The sequence below is a fragment of the Delphinapterus leucas genome, chromosome X, assembly GCF_059928025.1.
Source record: "Delphinapterus leucas isolate spDelLeu-1000000601 "Yukka" chromosome X, BTC_Dleu_Yukka2, whole genome shotgun sequence".
In the NCBI taxonomy this organism is placed as follows: domain Eukaryota; kingdom Metazoa; phylum Chordata; class Mammalia; order Artiodactyla; family Monodontidae; genus Delphinapterus; species Delphinapterus leucas.
Window position 1 is genome coordinate 30,985,530 of NC_143150.1, and position 15,755 is coordinate 31,001,284.

General features: G+C 38.3%; 1 protein-coding gene across 1 annotated transcript in view; it reads right to left on the reverse strand.

Annotated features, from left to right (window-relative positions):
* Positions 1 to 12,621: 12,621 nt before the first annotated feature.
* The window catches only part of WDR44 (WD repeat domain 44), an 81,017-nt gene continuing 77,883 nt past the window's right edge, over positions 12,622 to 15,755 (reverse strand). The window contains exon 20 of the mRNA XM_022562946.3: positions 12,622 to 13,708. Within this exon, the coding sequence (XP_022418654.1) occupies positions 13,614 to 13,708 (95 nt within the window). The 3' untranslated portion in view covers positions 12,622 to 13,613. The remainder of the gene's footprint in view (positions 13,709 to 15,755) is intronic.

Sequence of the window (15,755 nt, forward strand, 5' to 3'; positions counted from 1 at the left end):
TGAGTTTGTAAATATGCAAATTCCAGGGCCTGCCTCCCTTTGATCCTGATTCAGGAGGTTTGGGGCACCCTGGACTCCGCATTCTAAGCACACCTCCTCTCCCCTCATCTGATGCAGGCTGTATGTGCCTGACGCTCAAGAAATCCTGGGCTAGAATATAAGATGCAGAGGAGAGTTTTTGCCTGTGGGCTGTAGCATATACGCATACCCTTATTTTCTTAGCTCAGGCTCTAGATTGAAGGGAGAGGGCCTTGAAGAAGGAGAAACAAAATGTTCTGTTCTCGACATTAACGCATGAGAGTGAAATACTTTCATGTATTTGTTTATTTATAAGCTTAAAATAAATCCTCTCCCTAATGGAGATGCACAAAAGCTTGGCTGACGGAATCCAGCCTCTAATGGTTTATTCCTTTGATTTAGCAAATGCCCATGTCAAGGCAAAAATAGAGCCAATGAAGTCACACATAATTCCCAATCTCTCTTCTGTTACTCTAGCCTTTTTCACATTGTACTCTGCACTGCAGCAGACTCAATTGCGATTGAACATCTGTTGAGTATCTCATACTTGCAAGACCCTGTGATCAACTTTCACGTACATTCTATAGGTCAATTCATAATAATCAACCATGAAGTGGAATCATTCTCTTCTGTCTTCTGTATCTGTTTCAACTCGATTCTCAGGAGGTTTTAAGGCTTTCCATCACCTTCCGCTCCCATTGCCACCAGTGTCTATTCCAGCCTTTGCTGTTTCTGCAGTCTGTCTGTACCTTCCCCCCGTCCCCCATACTTAGGGGTATACTCTTGCCACACACAGAGTTTCACGAAGATCTGTCTTTTTTGCCTCATGCCAAACTCACCTTTTAGAAGATGCTCCTGATTATGGACTCTGATTTACCAAAGCAAGATTCAATTTAAGTTCTCTTTGGCCATTTTTGTAATGGTTAAGTTTTACGCATACTCACATTTTTTAGAAAGTAGGTTCACTTCTGGTTTGCCCTGCTTTACCAAACACTTTGTTTTGTAAATAACTTAGGTTAGTTTCATGGTTCACTGAAATGTATGTGAAATTTCTTTGGGGGTTCAGCAGGTTGATACAGTTCATGTTTGCTTTTTGGTTCCCTCCGTTTGGTCTGGTCCCAGGAGAGGCAAAATACTGCCATCTGCTCCAATACTCCTCCCCACTCTCCCCAGCTAGCGACAGTGAAAAATCTAAGGCCTTTTGTTCTCCTAGCAATTTTAAGTTATGCTTTTGGTCTCCTTATCCAGATAATGAATAATATGCACTGCAATATTTTAAATGTTGAGTACCGGCTAGAGGAGACAATATTTACTGATCCAGCTGATGAATGTGTTTGGGGAAAAACATTAGGGAAAATGCTTCTCAATATACTGATTTGGGCCATGGTTAGTTGTAATTAGAAATTCTAGGTGTAGAACTCAGTCAGACTGGGCCATTCTGGTGCTACAGGTCAGAAGTTATAATGTCAGCATGAACATAAACACATTGACAACACAAAGCCTGACCTGTCCTGTCAGTTGGGTGAGACAGGTGATGGGCTTGGCTTCATTGGGGTTCCTAGTTGCCATGCACCCAATACAGCGAGCTCCAGGAGCAGTTGAATTTACTGCAGTGGAGATCTCAGGGATGCTCTGACTTGGGACCACTAGTGCCCCCTCTGGTAGTTTTGGTTATTGTTGGGATTGGGCTGTGAGCCATCAATTTATTGTCATCGACCTGGTGTAACATTCCATATGCCAGAGGTGAGTAACCTTGGTATGGCCTCTAACAGTGACGTAGTTTGGAATATCTTAGACAAAAATGTGAGGCCCATAGCGTTTGTGTTGCAGTCTTCTTATCTCCCATATGTTTCCCTTTCTTCCTTCCTGGTATCTTGCAACATTTTTCCAGTGCACTATTTTTCTTTATACTCAACTATTAGTTTATGCCAACTGATAAGGAAAATTAACTGATACCAGCGTAACTAGTTATTCCTTCCCGGGGTGAAAAACCTTCAAGACCCAAACAAATGAAGCTATGGAGGTATAATAAAGGCAGAGGAGCTGATACACCCAGATGCGGTGGCTAGCCAACTCTTGTTAGCCACCCTCCCTTCTCCTGCCAGCCAATTCTATCACCAGGAATTCCATCTCTGGAAGTGAGCTCCCCAAGTTGACTTCAACAGACTTCACATGGCTATGACTTTGCAGGTGACATAAACCGCGAGTGACTCGCATATTGCATGTCCTCTAGATATCTGCTAAGAAACAGGAAAGTGAGTAAATTCTTAGCTATACTGCCTCCGAAAGAATGCTGACCAGGCACATGGACCACTTGAGTTAGAAGGGCTCTTAATCTAAATACCTTATTTTGTTAGGCTCTCAGAGAATTCCTTAACTTTCCTCAAGTCACAAGGCCACCAGAACCAGGACTACAAACTGGGGCTCCCAATTCCTGTGCAGAAGATTTTTACAGTCTATGATACTGCTTATCCTTAGGAGTTCATGCCTTATACTTTCATTTTAAGGATTTATCATCTTAAGTCAGTAATTAGAAATTCTGACAAAGATATTTGCCTCTATATCTTCCATTGTTATTCATGGTAATAAAATACGGGTACACCCTGAGTGTTCCATACATTGCTTAAATTGTGTCCATATGATGGAACATTTATGCACCATGAAAAAACATGGAAACTGCCCATGATGTGTAGTATGAATATTATTCAAATTATCTTGTTTAATTATATAAGCTCTTAAAAATATATATGCATAAAAAGAGTTAAATATCCTAAAATATCAATATCAGTTATCTCTGAATTACAGTATTATGGGTGATTATTTCTTACAATTTTTGGTATAAGTCAAGTTTCCTACACTGTGTAAATGTTAAAGTAGAATAATATTTTAAATTAGAAAGGATTTCTTATGAATTTGTGTCAGTTTAGAGATCAGGTATGCAGCAACCAAATTCTCTCTTCTACCTAAGCCTTGCTACTAGTCCCAGCCAGGAATCAGTGTATATAACCCAACTCTGCTCCCACAAATGCTTCTCCAAGGGTAGTATTTTACATGTAAATAATCCTTAAGTCATGGTTTCTCCACTGCTTTTTGCCAAATCCTCCTAAGATTTAGGTTTCCCACAAAACTGGAAATTGAATAGATGTGTAACAGATCCTCCTGTTATTTATGCCCTTGTACTAATCCGAAGAGGCTGTATTAACAAGTTCTAATAGTGGAAAAAGGTTTCTACTAATGAAGGGTGTTCTGATTGTGACTTTGAAGGAAAGGGCTATACCTTATAATTTTTTATTCTTTACAGTACCTCATAGAGTAGGAACTCAGAAAGTATGCAATAAAATGATTGAAATCATAATTGTAACTCCTTCATGAATTTCCGAGATCCAAAGCATATTACAAATGGTTCAGGGCAACGTAGGTGATTATCTGAAAAGCATTTGCTTTGAAATTTTTCCTATGTTGTTTAGCTTCAGCCAGCTGCTTCAAACTTGGTTCTTACAGACTTTTCAAATTCTGGTGAGCTCTTCAGCCATACATCAAAAATATTTTTACTGGAGAAATTAGGGTTAATTTTCCTATTAAATTCCAACAGTTTTTGCAGAAATTGACAAGCTGATCCTAAAATTTATATGGAAATGCAAGCGACCGAGAATAGCTAAAACAATTTTGAAAAGAAAGAACAAAGATGGAGGACTCACAGTTCCCAACTTCAAAAGTTATTACACAGGTGCAGTAATCAAGACAATTTGGTATTGGTATATGGATAGGCATATAGATCAATAGAATAGAAATGAGAATCCAGAAATAAACCCTTACATTATGATCAAGTAATTTTTGACAAGGATGCCAAGATAATTCAATGGGGAAAGAATAATCTTTTCAAGAAACAATGCTGGAAAAACTGGATAGCCACGTGCGAAAGAATAAAGTTGGACCCCTCCCTTATACCATACATAAAAATTAACTCAAAATGGATCATAGACCTAAATTTAAGAGCAAAAACTATTAAGACTCTTAGAAGAAAACTTAGGAGTAAATCTCTATGACCTTGGATTAAGCAATGGTTTATTAGATATAACACCAAAAGCAAAAATGACAAAAGAAAAAATAGATACATCAAAATTAAAAAGACTTGTGCTTCAAAGGACACATCAAGAATATGAAACAACATACAGAATTGGAGAAAATATTTGCAAATCATATATCTGATAAATCATATATCAGGTATATCATATATGTGATTTGTATCCAGAAAAAGTACTAACACACTCAATGACAAGAAGAAAAATAACCCAATTAAAAAATGGGCAAAAGACTTGCATAGGCATTGCTCCAAGAAAACATATAAATGGCAAGCAAGCACATGAAAAGATGCTCAACGTCATTTGTCATTAGGGAAGTGCAAATCAAAATCACAAGGATAATGGACTTTACATAACTAGGATGGACAACAAGTGTTGATGAGGATGTGAAGAAATTAGAGCCCTCATACATTGCTTGTGGAAATGCAGAATGGTACAGCCACTGCAGAAAAGCTTGGCGGTTCCTCAAAAAATTAAAAAGAGTTACCATATGACCTAGAACTTCTATTCCTAGGCATATACTTAAGAGAAACGAAAACAAATGTCCCCACAAAAAGTTGTGCATAAATTTTAAGAATATCATCATTCATAATAGCCAAAGACAGGAAACAACACAAATGTCCATCAACTGATGGATAAACGAAATGTACAACGGAATATTATTTAGAAATAAAATGAAATACTGATATATGATACAACATGGATGAATCTTGAAAATATTAAGCTAAATGAAAGCCAGAGACAAAAGGGCACATACTGTATGATTCTACTTATATGAAATGTCCAGAAAGAAATTATATTAGTGGGGCTGGTACTGGATGAAGGGAAGCGGGAAGTGATTGCTAATGGGCACAGGGTTTCTTCTTGAGGTGATGAAAATATTCTAAACTTGGTGGTGATGGTTGCTTAAGACCATTGAATTGTACACTTTATTATTTTTGTTTGTTTGTTTGTTTTTTGCGGTACACGGGCCTGTCACTGTTGTGGCCTCTCCCATTGCGGAGCACAGGCTCTGGACGCGCAGGCCCAGCGGCCATGGCTCACGGGCCCAGCCGCTCCGCGGCATGTGGGATCTTCCCGGACCAGGGCACGAACCCGTGTCCCCTGTATCGGCAGGCGGACTCTCAACCAGTGCGCCACCAGGGAAGCCCGAATTGTACACTTTAAATGGGTGAATCTGATGGCATGTGAATTATATCTCAATAAACATGTTTAAAAGGTTTTATGTGGTGCATGTGAAGGAATGAGTTTCGATCTTAGACATTTACTTATCTGTTTATGTCTAAACATTTTATACAAACACACACGAGCCCTGCCTACACAGCCCTTTCTATGCTGTCAATTTGTTTCACCTTTGAGCTTGTCTAGTTTAGATGCATTTCATGTATAACCTTAAATGCAGGGCCTGAAAAAACATAGCCACAGGCTGAGTAATTAATTTGAGTATTTCCAATTTCCCTATTTCCTGCTGTTACTACAGTCTTATCACTTTTTAGATTTATTTAAAATAAAATGACTGTTGGGGGCAGTGTTAATGGAGTGAATTGTGTTGCCCCCAAGTTCATATGTTGAAGACCTAACCCTCCAGTACCTCATGTGACTATATTTGGAGATAAGGCCTTTAAAGAGGGAGTAAGTGTAAATGAGGCCTTAAGGTGGGACTTAATCCAATCTGACTGCTGTCCTTATGAAAAGAGGAGATTAGGACATACAGAGACACCAGGGCACATGTGCACAGAGGGATGACCCTGTGAAGAGGCAAGACGGTGGCCATTTTTAAAGCGTAGGAGAGAGTCCTGAGAAGAAATCAAGCCTGTTGTTTAAGCCACTCAGTCTGTGGTATTTTCTTATGGCAGCCCTAGCAAACTAATATAGGCAGACTCACTGCAAACAAGTTATGGGGCTGTCAGGCTAGCTTCTATAAAGATCCACAGCATGAATCCAAATGACCTATGTACTCAACTTTCAGAGTATCCATCGGAACGGCTCTACCTCCGCATCTTTTCATCAGGAGAGAGAATTAAGGTATTCATAACTAAATTAGAAATGTCTCTTCTTTGAGAATGGACTTCATATATTCTAATGAATTACTAATTCCTTTAGATAATCACCAAATTCTGTATATGCTCGAATAAGTTTGCTTTTTGATAACTGAGAGCACTGCTTATACTTATAAGCAGTACTTATATAAACACAATCTTATATAAGCAAGGGGGAATCAATACCTGCTTGCATGGTAAATCAGAGAACTGGGTTTTGACTTAACCCAACATCATATGTATATACATACATACATGTATATATATATATATATATATATATATATATGTATCAGTAAATGGCTTGGCATTGAGAAGCAGGAAAATCAGATAAGACTACCCTTTAATCATGCTAAGAGTCTGGATGGAATCATCATTCTTGTCTGTTTCTTCTACTGGACTCCCTCAAGGTCTTGACACAGACTAAGTGCTTGATGTTTGCTGAATAAGTGCAACCCCAGTGCAGCAACAGGACAGACTGTAAAACTGCTTTGGGATAATGCTAAGCACTTGAAAGCAAGGCAGAAGTTGTCTACAAAAGAATTCCACTGCTTACTTACTAAGTAAGTTAGTAAGTAAGGAAACCACTATTGGGATTTGTACATCATCAAATCCCAATAGATTTTTAAGTTTTAAAAATTTTTAATTTTTAAAAAATTTTAATTAATTTTTGGCTGCATTGGGTCTTCATTGCTGTGTGCAGGCTTTCTCTAGTTGTGGCGAGCGGGGGCTTCTCTTCACTGTGGTGCACGGGCTTCTCTTTGTGGTGGCTCCTCTTGTTGCGGAGCACTGGCTCTAGGTGCGCAGGCTTCAGTGGTTGTGGCACGCGGGCTCAGTAGTTGTGGCTTGTGGGCTCTAGAGCGCAGGCTCAGTAGTTGTGGCGCATGGGCTTAGTTGCTCCGCGGCATGTGGGATCTTCCCGGACCAGGGCTTGAACCCGTGTCCCCTGCGTTGGCAGGCGGATTCTTAACCACTCTGCCACCAGGGAAGTCCCCAATAGATTTTATTAGAGGAACAGATAATGTAAATGAATCTAATATTTTAAAAGGTGATGTGAGTGGAGAAAAAAGGCGCTGACCTTAGTAACTTCGAAAAACAGTGTTGTAACCAGAAATTACGATATAAAAGACAAAGGACTGTATGTAAAAACTGTATTCTAGTTGGTAAAGGTATTTCTCATGGGGGTATGGGTTAGCAATTCTGAAACTGCTGAATATGTTATGTTGTGATTGAACAAATAAGTAAATGGGAAGTAAATGGTGGAAACCAGGTGTCTCACTGTTGGAGAGGGAGGTTATCCATAAGCAAGAGGAGGAAACTAGAATAATCCATGTGTTAATGGATTACTCAGAGACATCAGCAAGGATTCACGTCTAATTTAATATAGAGATGGTTACATAGAAATTTTTATAGATGTGTGGAGATTAGTATACATGCATATATTTCTTTGCTCGGTCAGCTGAGAGGGCCTAAGAGAAACAATGCCCCAGTAGCAATGAGCACACCTGTCACCCAAATCTTAGTTTCTAATACCAGTCTCCAATAAAAGGAACTGGGATAAATGGTTGATTATAGGGCTGGAGCAGGAAATACACAAAATGAACCTGGAGCATGTTGGGAGTGACAGAAAGTAAGGAAGTGCTCAAAAAAAAATAAAACAGTCAAAGGGACACAGAAGCCAACTTGAAAGAACTCTCAATGGCTAAGGCTGGAACAAGTTGAACAACAAAATAATGTAGTATTGCGCTGTAACTCAAAGTATAAAATAAATACCCATAAGTCCATGCTGATATAAACAAATGGTTGAATAAATAAATAAGAGAGAAGAGACCTATCTCCTGTACTGAGCAATTCCAAATTAAGTTATACAGATACTTGCTCCTCAAGGAGGTGGGCCTTAACTCTTCCTTACCCCTTGAGTTTGGGCTGTGCTTAGTGATTCACTTCCAAAGAGAAGATTTATGGAAAGTGAGAAAAAAGTAACTTTATAATAGAGAAACCTGACAAACATTCCTCAGCCAGGTGATGTCATATTGGTAGTATGTATCCTTTTTTTAAAAATACATCTTTATTGGAATATAATTGCTTTACAATGGTGTGTTAGTTTCTGCTGTACAACAAAGTGAATCAGCTATATGTATACATATATCCCCATATCCCCTCCCTCCCACCCTCCCTATCCCACCCCTCTAGGTGGACACAAAGCACCGAGATGATCTCCCTGTGCTATGCGGCTGCTTCCCACTAGCTAGCTATTTTACATTGGGTAGTGTATATATGTCAATGCCACTCTCTCACTACGTCCCAGCTTACCCTTCACCCTCCCCATGTCCTCAAGTCTGTTCTCAACGTTTGCACCTTTATTCCTGCCCTACCACTGGGTTCATCAGTACCATTTTTCTGGATTCCATATGTATACGTTAGCATACGGTATTCATTTTTCTCTTTCTGACTTACTTCACTCTGTATGACAGACTCTAGGTCCATCCACATCACTACAAATAACTCAGTTTTGTTCCTTTTTATGGCTGAGTAATATTCCATTGTATATATGTGCCACATCTTCTTTACCCATTCGTCTGTCGAAGGCCATTTAGGTTGTTCCCATGTCCTGGCTATTGTAAACAGTGCTGCAGTGAACATTGTGGTACATGTATCTTTTTGAATTATGGTTTTCTCTGGCTATATGCCCAGTAGTGGGATTGCTGGATCATATAATAGTTCAATTTTTAGTTTTTTAAGTAATCTCCATAGTGTATATCCTTGATGTGATGTAATGAAAAGAGTAATTCACCTCTGTGGTCTTCCTCCCCAAAGTTCATAGCCTGTTGAATCATGAGAAAAATACCAGACAAACCCAAACTGAGGGATATTCAACAAAATACTTAACCAGTACTCCTCAAAACTGCTGAGGTCATGGAAAGCATGAGAAAACGTCGTGGCTAAGAAGAGCCTAAGGAGACCTGACGACCATGTGTAATGTTACATTCTAGACGGGAATCTGGAACAGAAAAAGGATATTAGGTAAAAACTAGTGAAATCTGAATAAAGTGTGGAGTTTAGTTAACAGTAATGTACAAATGTTGGTTCCTTAATGTGAAAAATGTGCCATTGTAATGTAAGATGTTAACAATAGGAGAAATTGGTGTAGGGGATATGTGAACTCTTTGCAAACTTTTCTGAAAAATCTAAAACTATTCTAAGATAAAAAGTTTATTTAAATTAAGAAAGCACAATATGCCTAAATGCAATAAGGTATTCTGGACTGGATCTTGGAAGTGAAAAAGGACACTAGTGGAAAACTGGTGCAATGTGAATAAAGTCTGGAGTTTACTTAATAGTATTGTACCAATGTGGGTTTTAGTTTTGATCACTGTGCCATGGTAACGTAAGATATTAACATTAAGGGAAATTGGGTAAGAAGTATATGGGAACTCCGTATTTTCTTTGCAACTTTTCTGTAAATCTAAAGTTATTCCAAAATAAAAATTAAAAAATGTAATGCAGGGTAGCTGGACGTACAGGCAAACTCCATCTGCCTGGACCACTGTAGATTACCTACATGATGACATTTGATTTGCTGGGGACTCTGCAGTGGATCTCTCCCCTCATTTCCACACCACCCTTCACGCTGGCCCTGCTGTATCAACCTGAATTTACTTCATGTGCATGGGTCTACACCAGCCAAGTGGTTGTGGCTAACAGGGGGAACCTGGCTTCCCCAAGACTAGATGACTCAAATCTAGAGAACGAAAGAAAAATGGACCAAGCTTCAGAACTGAAGGGAATAGGAGAGCAGTTGTGGGGAAGGGGGGTCTGTTAAACAGGAGTTAGCTCAAAACAGAAGACAGGTAAGAATTTAGAGGAAATAGACAATGATTTTAGTCTGGGAGGAGGGAGCCAGAGACCAGCGAAGATGTCGGCATGGTGGGTACTCCATTTTTTCCACCTTACCTATGGCTTACTCATAAGGTCTTTTACCCATATTATCCTGGCTACTTGTAATATTAGATGAACTAAGATGGGCCTGAGAATCAAGTGGCTGCCATGAGTTACTAGGAAGGGTAGAACAGACAGGGGATAGGATGAGAAGGGGCATTTCTAGGGCCACAGCCACAAGATAGTTCCAAGTCTCTTACTTGTTTCTGTGGCCATCTTCTCCATCAGACTGTGAGCTCCTCTGGCACATGGCTGCTGCCTTATTCTTTTCTAGTCCCAGCAGTGGTCTGTACATAGTAGGTGTTCAATAAACATCTGCTTAATGAAGAAGGCAGGAAGCTAGAAACCAGTGAAACTGGGAATGATTTTCTTTTGAAAACTTTATCTTGAATCCCCATAATAATTAAATAACTTAAAAACATTCTGATAATTTGATTTTTTCGTATCAGTGAGGAGAGCTGGCTCTCAAAATTATACAACTGAAACTAGAATTTTGGGGATGGATATATTAATGTTAAACATATATTTCAAAGAATAAAAAGCAACTGCCCAGCTGTATAATTTGAAGACCAGAGAAAATGGCATGCTAAATATGTTGAGTCATTCATATTTTAATTCCAATTAAGGTAAACAAGATGGAGGCAGGGGAAGGCTCAATATGACTCTTCAAAGAGTTTTTAATGAAATGTGGTTTTAAACTTGTTCAGGCAGCCACACCAAGTCTGTGATGAAATTTTCACCAAAGGAAAAAGGGAAAATAAGGTAATATGGCTACTTTTTTCAAAAGCTAGGTTTATTCACTTTAGACTGTTTGTTGCTCTAAGATAAGATTGTGCTTGACTTTTCTTAGTGACTTTTTTAGTATTAAAATGTTCTCTCTTTTATGATGAGGTGATAGTAGACGGTGGCAGTTTTTAAAAGTGTTGAGTTGGCAGAAAAAGGCTGGTGTCCTATGTCAATCCCTAAAATTCTATTTGTCCATGAAATCTCAATATCTAGAAAGCACTTCCACATCTTTTTTTTTTTTGGTCTAGGAGGGTACTCAGGGATTCGGGAGAGGCAGCGAGAAATGTGTGTTTGTTGAGTACACCTACTGGCTAGGTACCAAGCTTTATACATACACGATTTCTCAGTAAATCTTTACAATTTCCATTAGATATTCTTGTACTACAGATAAGGACATGGAAATTAATACAGAATAACTTGCTCAAGAAAGGTGCTAACAGAGGAAACCAAATCTAAGTTTATATAATTCTAGAATCTGTGCTCCTTCCTATAATACCACACAACTTATTACAGTGAGTTTCTAATATTCATTTTAGGGAAAAATATTGTTCAATTTTTCTTTGTATACATCTTCATGCTACCTTTTCAAACTCACTTTCTGACTTGTAACTTCACAGTGTATTTATATAGTGATAGCCAACAATTTATATAAAACGAAATTTACAAGTGTCAGTATTGTTCTCTTAAGCTTGCATCCCAACTATTTTTTGCCTTTTTGTTCAAGAAACCACATAAAACCTATCAGGAAATATTCATATTGGCAACACCCTGATTATCTGCAGTTGAAACATCCAGCACCGCAGCAGACTACAAGGCCTCAGGCAGAAGTCAGTGAAAGCCAAGAGGGTTGAAGACACTGAATTCTTTGACACGCTAGACCAATCACACTGCCATCCAGACCCTGAGACTACGAAAGTGACTGGTTAAAAAGCCAATGGCATAACAACTTGGTCTGTCAGGTAGAGTACAGAAAAGTGAGCAGAGGTGGGGAGAGAAGTGTGAGGGAGGTGAGAGGAGGGGAAGGACAAAGCAAAGCACTGGCAAGAGTAAGAAAGCAGCATAGGGGTAAAACCAAGGCAAATAATATGCAATGAACTAGAAAATCCACGACACCTCAAGACCATGCTGATGGGCTTCCCTGGTGGCTCAGTGATTAAGAATCCGCCTGCCAATGAAGGGGACACGGGTTCGAGCCCTGGTCCGGGAAGATCCCACATGCCGCGGAGCAACTAAGCCCGTGTGCCACAACTACTGAGCCTGTGCTCTAGAGCCCGCGAGCAACAACTACTGAAGCCCGTGCACCTAGAGCCCATGCTCTGCAACAAGAGAAGCCACCGCAATGAGAAGCCCACACGCCGCAGCGAAGAGTAGCCCCCACTAACCGCAACTAGAGAAAGCCCATGTGCAGTAACGAAGACCCAACGCAGCCAAAAATAAATAAATAAAATAAAATTTTTTTTAAAAGACCATGCTGATTGATAAGGATGTGATCACGGCTCCCCAGCTTCTCACCTATATACTGAAAACAAATGCAGTAAAGAACATACAAGCATACAGATGAACTGTTAGCAGTGTTCATTTTAGAACTAGAATTAAAAACTTTTTTTCTTAAAGGTATGTAGCTAATGCATTATAATTTAGGGGTCCAAAATTTGATCTCTGCTTGCTAAAAATCAAATTATAAAACAAGATTTTGGTTTTTTTACATTTCTCAATTTACCGAAGTCATCTGAAAATAAAGTCATATGTTTAACAAGTTTTGGCCACCAACTTTTAATAATACATATTTAATTTTCAGAAACATATGCTAACCATCAACAACATTATCAGGGTTCCATCACCCCAGATGTTATTTCATTGGTACATTATATCAATATTTACAAAGGCTTTCAAATTCAACAACACAAAACAGCTTAATTTTTAAAACTACAATGCTTTAAAAAATGTAAACTGTCCATTTTTACATTATTGTAAAAAAAGAAGACTCACTCCTTAATGTGGCTTAATCTTTTTAAGTGAGCAAAGCCTGGTGCTCATGGATAAAGAATGAAAAGAATTCTTTACATAGGAAACATTGTGCTCCAGTGTGGCAAAAAAAAAAAAAAAAGAATATATATATATATACACACACACACACACACACACACACATACAAAAAAAGAATCTTAAGTCCACAATTTAGACCATACACAAAAAAAGTCCCCAAATTGAGAAATTTATAAAAACCATTTACACATGGTTGTTGACCTATTGAAAACCTATATAACATTTTAAAAATATTAACTCAGTCAAAAGATACCACTTCTCTTAAAAATGAAATTTTGTGCAAAAGAAATTATTTAAGCTAGAAACAAGACACTCCCCCTCAGTAAGAGGCCAAAAGAGCCACTGAAATAATTTAACTCTGTTAGATTTAGTGCATGTAACCAAAAGGCACACACATGTGATTAATATATTAATATATTTTCATGCAGAAACCTGTGCATGTTCACAATTATATAACAAAAACACAAACATAACAAAACGTAAAGCCTAATGTTTGGCAATGTTATTCTAGCTACATTCCTTTCTAGTCTATCAGTCCCGGGTTTACTAGATCATTAACGTTGCCTCTCAAAAAATATATTATATTTGAACAACTTCCAATAAAAATTAAAAAAAGGATGTTGGCCTGAAACACTATAACTCTTTTTCAGTTCTGATACATATAGAAACTTACTGATATGTTTATTTTAAATGTCATTTCAAATTAAGATACATTTTTCCTTTTGTTAATAAACACTTTGATTGCTCCAGTGAAGTCAGCAGAGAGAAGAACTTCTGTGTTATCTGTCTTCATAATACCTTAAAAGCATAAAAGAAAGTTTTTAGTTGATTTTAAAGGAATATGAAGCCTGCTGCCACAACTGTCACATGCCCATGACCTTTGGGGCGGAAGAACCTCTCCCAGCCTTCAGTCTCTCTTTTCTGGCTTGCTCCTGTGATCCTTTCATCCTCCTGTACCTCTCCTCTCTGAGGCTCACTTCCACTTACCTTGCCTTAGCTGCTCTTTTCCTGGCAGCTAAGAAGAGATTATGGTCCCTTGGGGCCAGGATGCCTGGATTTACTCCCAGACAGCCAAGGCCTCTAAGTTGTCTAATTCTTCATTTCGCGACAAGAGGCTAGCATGTTATTCAGCCCCAGGACTGGAATGTTGGCAGGATGGGATCAGCTGGGCAAGTCTTTTGCCAACAGGGTTCACTAATGAGGTTGACAGTAAGGTTTACTGTACAGCAGACATACTGGAACTGCCATGAAATGAAGCACACACGATCACTCTGTGAATGCTGAGAGAACCTTTTGCCTTTCCAGTCCATACTGAAGAACCATGTAGCTACTACGCTGAATGGCAAAAACGCTTACCACTTACATTTGCTGGTAAAAACATTTAACGAACAAAATTCAGTGTTAACTATTATGCATAGGCAAAAATTGTGGGTTTAAGAAGGACTGATTAGTAAGGAAGAAAATAATCCAAACTTTAACTGGGAAGTTGTGTACAGGATGAGTTAGACAAAATGGCTTCACTTAGATTTGTTAAAAACATATGCTAAGCTGCTGAACATTCCTAACCACACTTTTGGTATATCTCAAAGTAGTGCTATGCAGCAGAAGCAGCAGCAAACAACTGAGGGATATCAGAAAGGCTACAGAAGAAAATAATTCATCATATATATATATATATATATATATATAGAAATGCCTTATAAGATACAATATAATGAAGATGATAACGTCTATTGCATGCCAGGCATTTTGCTAGACACCTTACATGTGTTATCTTTAATTCTTCTCACAACCTTGTTTTGTCTTTTTTTTTTTAAATTGAAGTATAGTTGATTTAAAATATTGTGTTAATTTCAGGTGTACAGCAAAGTGATTTGGAGATACTCCTAATTTATCCCTCCTCCCTTCCTCATTGGTAGCCATAAGTTTGTTTTCTATGTCTGTGAGTCTGTTTCTGTTTTGTAAATAAGTTCACGTGTACTATTTTTTAGATTCCACATATAACTGATATATTTGTCTTTCTCTGACGTACTTCACTTAATATGATAATCGCTAGGTCCATCCACATTGCTGCAAATGACCCTAATTCATTCTTTTTTATGGTTGAGTAATATTCCCGTGTGTGTGTGTGTGTGTGTGTGTGTGTACACTGTAGTTTTGATTTGCATTTCTCTAATAATTAGCGATGTGGAGCATCTTTTCACGTGCCTGTTGGCCATCTGTAGGTCTTCTTTGGAGAAATGTCTATTGAGGTCTTCTGCCCATATCACAACCTTATAAACGAGGTATTATCACCATTTTAAACATGAGGAAAACTGAAGCTTAAGTTGCCAAATACGTCAGAATAAAGAGGAGGGCAATCAGATATATTTTATGATCTCATACCCCGAGTTTAAGAGTTTATTCTTAGAGTATACCTACACAGGTACAAAACAGCAAACACAAATCTGAGTATGATCCAAAGTTGTGCCTCTTTAAAAAGGACGCAGTGAAGTAATAACTGAACCATGTTAATATGGTGCAGTTTGAGAAGTTTAAAAAAGGTACTTTTCATTTTTCCTCAAATGGTTTAAAAAGCTAGAATTTTCTGTTCAATGTGTAGGGAAAATGTGCAGAGTGTAAAAAGGTATTGGGGAAAAAGAAAAGGAAAAAAACCCAACCAAATGACTTAATTTAGAAGAGAGAAGTAGGATTTGACTGTGAGAAAAAAAAAAAGAAAATGAAAAGAAATATTTCCAAACAGGCATTTAGTAAAGGTGTAATAATTCTGAGTTGGTTGATTTTTAAATCTGGTAATTGAAAGAAGTGCTAGGGACTTCGTTGGTGGCACAGTGGATAAGACTCC